Genomic DNA, 3,836 nt, shown 5'->3' with positions numbered 1-3,836 from the left:
GCGGGAGGGGAAGAACACCACAGTACCTCTGATCCTCTGCACAAGCCTTCTCTGAGCTCCCAGCAACAATAAATACTAATAAATACAAACTTTTCCACACTTTCTGCTTGCAACCCCAGAAGCTGGGCAACTTCACCCAGAGCCTCCCTCCCAACACTTCACTTCCTCCCCACACCCCAGCTCCAGCCAAGTCTCCAAGCTGGGAGCACTGCCTGCAGAAGGCTTCAGCGTGTCCCTGGATTGCGGGGGCTGCTACTCAGCCCCTGCCCCTCCTGGTGAAGCCCTCTCGGTGATCTCAGCTCTGCTGTAGGGCACAGGCACAGTGTCCGTGCTGCTCAGAAGGACAGAAGCATGCAGGAGGGCGATACTTCACGGTGGTGCTTGCTTGCTGGCCCTTTATTCATCTGTCCCCAAAGTGCTGGGCTGGAGGTTCCCCGGCAGCCCTGGGGGATGGACAAGGTCAGGCCCGGGGCGAGTAGCAGGGGTTCCTTGGCATCTCCGTGAAGGATTTTAGTTCATAGGGGATCCTCGAATCCACCTCGATCGACTTGCGGGAGAAAAGCAGCCGGATGTCATTGTGAAGGTAGATCTTCCCCGACTTGGAGCTGTGAAACCTGAGTGGAGATAAGAGCAGGGCAAAGGGACCTCAGGCTCCCAGGCAAGGGCAGGACAGCTTCAACAGGGGACATGACCCCCTCACCTACTTCAGCCCCTGGTCCAGGTGAGCACATTCTGGTTGCCTTCAGAGGGTCAGAGACTGCTGACCTTGCACAGGGTGGCAGCTCCGACCTCCCTGAAGGAGTAGCCAGTCCCTGCTCCTCACCAGGGTGAGGGGGTCAGGCTGCCATCCCCCTGCTCTGACCTGCAGGGGGGAGGCACGGACACATGGGAGACAAGCCCAGGGGTGATCCCAGGGCAGTTGTCCATCCCTCTGGGCATGCCCTACCTTAGGTGCATCAGGTAGCAGAGGACCCTGCAGGGTGGGCTGTTGCCCGGTGGGTCACTGGGGGCCATGGTGGCCCCTTCTTCCTCCCCCACGGGCACCAGAAAGATGCGATGGCGTAGGAAGGTCATGTGGTTGGCTGGCATATCCTGGAAGTCATACATCACCAAGAACATCTTCACCACAGTCTTGTTGGGGTTAAATAAGGTCTGAGGACAGAGGGATAGGGGGTGAGACTGGAAAGGGCACAGGAATGGATCCGTAGGGCAGGGCTGGGACATCTAGAGGCAGCACAAGTGGGCCCCACACCACCCCAGAGGGCTAAGCCTGAAGCCACAGGTCAGACCTTTCCACCCATCTCCATTTCTGTGGCTCCATCTCATCCCCACTGCATGTACAGGCTTTTCTGCTGAGACCCCAACCCTGCCCACTAACCTCTTCCTGCATCTCCCATCACCTTGTCTCTCTGCCAGCACCCCAGGGACCCTGTGCTCCTCTCCGCTGTGCTGTCTTGGTTGCCACGAAACCCCTCTGTACAGCTTTCTGGCTGCTGTCCTGCCAAAGAATGTAACGGAGCATATCTACACTGGGGAGCAAGTAGAGCCCACCCGGCCCCCTCCCCATGCTGCTACTGGAGTTCAGGGAATGACTCACCACTTGGATGGTTCCAGCTTTGGGGACACTGTAACCCTTCTTTCCCAAGGCCTCCAAGTCAATCACTCCCTGGGGCAAACCAAACAGCATATGAGAGGGGGAGAAAGCACACAGAGAGCCCAGCTGGGACCCTGCCCAGGGCTGAGAGCCCCTCCTGCCAGGAACACCTGGCAGAAGGCAGCAAGAAGCTGTCCAGCTCAGTCTTTCTCCAGACCAGGGGAACGAACAAGCAGCAAGACAGAAATGATGGCAAAGCAACAGCCATGAGATGGCTGGGCAGCAGCCTGCCTGTTTATATGCCTGCAAGGGTTCCTACTTCTTTCCCTCTTTGCTTTTTGGTTTAAATACCACCTTGGCACAGCAGCAGTCTCTGCAGGTAGGTGGTTGCTCGGGCCATGCTCATGCTCTCCAGAGAGGGGAAGCCCCCAGGATGCTCAGTGCCTGGAAACAGCTCCCACTCACCTCCCCCACGGTCCCAGCCCTCCCTTGTCTGCGTACCAGGAAAGGCGATGGCGCACTGTGTTCAGAGATGTCAAAATAGGTGACGTCAACAGGCAGGGTGGCATGCTGTGGGCAGTAGGAGCCACTGGCACCGATCTCTGCTGTGAACCCCTCGATCCTCCCTGATGGTGCAAAGCGCCCTTTCAGGATGGACTCCTGAAAGAGAAGGGAAGCATTAGGGACCATCAAACACCAGTCCTGCCCCTTGCCTTGAATCTGCAGGTGAGATCACCCCCATCTCCACTGCAACCACATGTCCGCTTGCCCTCACATGTCTCCCAGCTTTCTGGAGATGACCCGTGAGGGGCCCTGGCTGAAACCATCTAACACAGAGAAGCAGTGAGAGCACCTTGGATCAGCCACTCAGCTCTGCAGCGGCCATCCCAGCAAGGTCAGGGTCTCATCACCCATCTGCTGGCTGAGCCATTCTGCTGTGCAACACAGCCACTGCATGCCAGGCCCTTGGGAACAACCAGCCCAGACCCACGACAGGGATCCCATCAGGTTCAGGCTCTCATGCCCATCTCCAGCCCAGCCTGAAGCCCCCTGGACCCACCTCTCTCCCTGGCAGGTTGGTGCTGTTACCTCAAAGTTGCCCAGGAGAGCATGGCTGATGGTGGTGGTGGTCCAGGGTGCTGCAGAAGACCGCGTACCCCTCCGTAGACTGCTCCAGAGATGTTGCCTTTGAGAAAGGAGAGAAGATTGGTGTCAGAGTGGAGAGCATTGAGCCCTGTGCTTCCCTTTCCAGGTCCCCCTGTCCCTTTATTTGGTGGAGGTTGAATCCATTTTCCTACCCTCCAGGGGCAGCAGATGTCCTTCCACCCCACAGCCTGGGGTACTGTGGAGGGAAGACACCTGGGGCAGGGCACGGGAGAGAATTAGACTCAACATGACCCTCCCACTGGGCTGCAGGGTGCCAGAGTGGCTGGTAAGCCCCCAAGTCCATCCTGCAGGCCTGCTGGGACACTCACGATTTGAGGCGCAGCCCACTCTTCAGCCTCCTCCCGACCATAGGGCAACCCGCAGAGCTCTGGAGGGGACATGAAACCAAGAACAGGGTTAGGGCAGCAACTGGGAACTGTGCACCCCTCTGCAGAAGCAGCTGTCAGGGCTGGAGTGTCTGGTGGAGGTGTGGGACTGCCCAAACCCCAAAGTGGCTCTGCTGGGGATGAGAATGCTGGAACCCAAGCTACAGGTGCAACACACAGCTCCCACTCTGCAAAGCAAGTCAGGACCAGCCCCAGTGACAAGACACCCCCAGACAAAGCCAGGCACCAACACCCCCTTGCACCTCCTAGGGAACAGTAACACCTACGATGAAGCTCCCGGACCAGCCCGGGAAAAGTCCCACCCCTTGGTGATTCATGAAAATTTTTTAGTGCCGCTGGCCAGAGGGGCGTGCTGCCTGCCCCTGCCCACAGCCAGCCTCCTACAGCTGTAGGTTGGGGGGTTAAAGGCAGGGACACACTGCAGCTTCCTTTTAAAGATATCCCCTTTTCAAGGGCTTTCCCTTCTGGAAGCCACACAAAGGGCAGTACAACACAAAGGGATGATGGAGCTGGCTGGCATGACCAGGCGGGAAAACCCAGGGAAGCTGCTGAAGAACTTCACTCTGGAAGGACAGTGCTAGGGGCAGCTGGGCTGGGGACCAGTCACCAAAAAGGGCATGTGAACAGGGATGCAGCTGGGCCTCATGGATGCTGTGTCCCGTCTCCAAGCAGCAACGAGCGAGGGCCGC

The 3,836-nt window shown here is 58.1% G+C and overlaps 1 protein-coding gene across 1 annotated transcript in view; it reads right to left on the bottom strand.

Moving 5' to 3' along the window:
• Positions 1–460: 460 nt before the first annotated feature.
• The window catches only part of FAM214B (family with sequence similarity 214, member B), a 5,248-nt gene continuing 1,872 nt past the window's right edge, over positions 461–3,836 (bottom strand). Inside the window, exons 2-7 of the mRNA XM_010080724.1 lie at positions 3,070–3,128; positions 2,684–2,780; positions 2,096–2,254; positions 1,598–1,666; positions 947–1,152; positions 461–614 (exon numbers count right to left, since the gene is read on the bottom strand). Coding sequence (XP_010079026.1) covers positions 461–614; positions 947–1,152; positions 1,598–1,666; positions 2,096–2,254; positions 2,684–2,780; positions 3,070–3,128 — 744 coding nt within the window. The remainder of the gene's footprint in view (positions 615–946; positions 1,153–1,597; positions 1,667–2,095; positions 2,255–2,683; positions 2,781–3,069; positions 3,129–3,836) is intronic.

This window comes from Pterocles gutturalis, unplaced genomic scaffold (assembly GCF_000699245.1).
Source record: "Pterocles gutturalis isolate BGI_N339 unplaced genomic scaffold, ASM69924v1 scaffold34909, whole genome shotgun sequence".
NCBI lineage: Eukaryota > Metazoa > Chordata > Aves > Pterocliformes > Pteroclidae > Pterocles > Pterocles gutturalis.
This window is presented reverse-complemented; position numbering and strand designations above follow the sequence as displayed.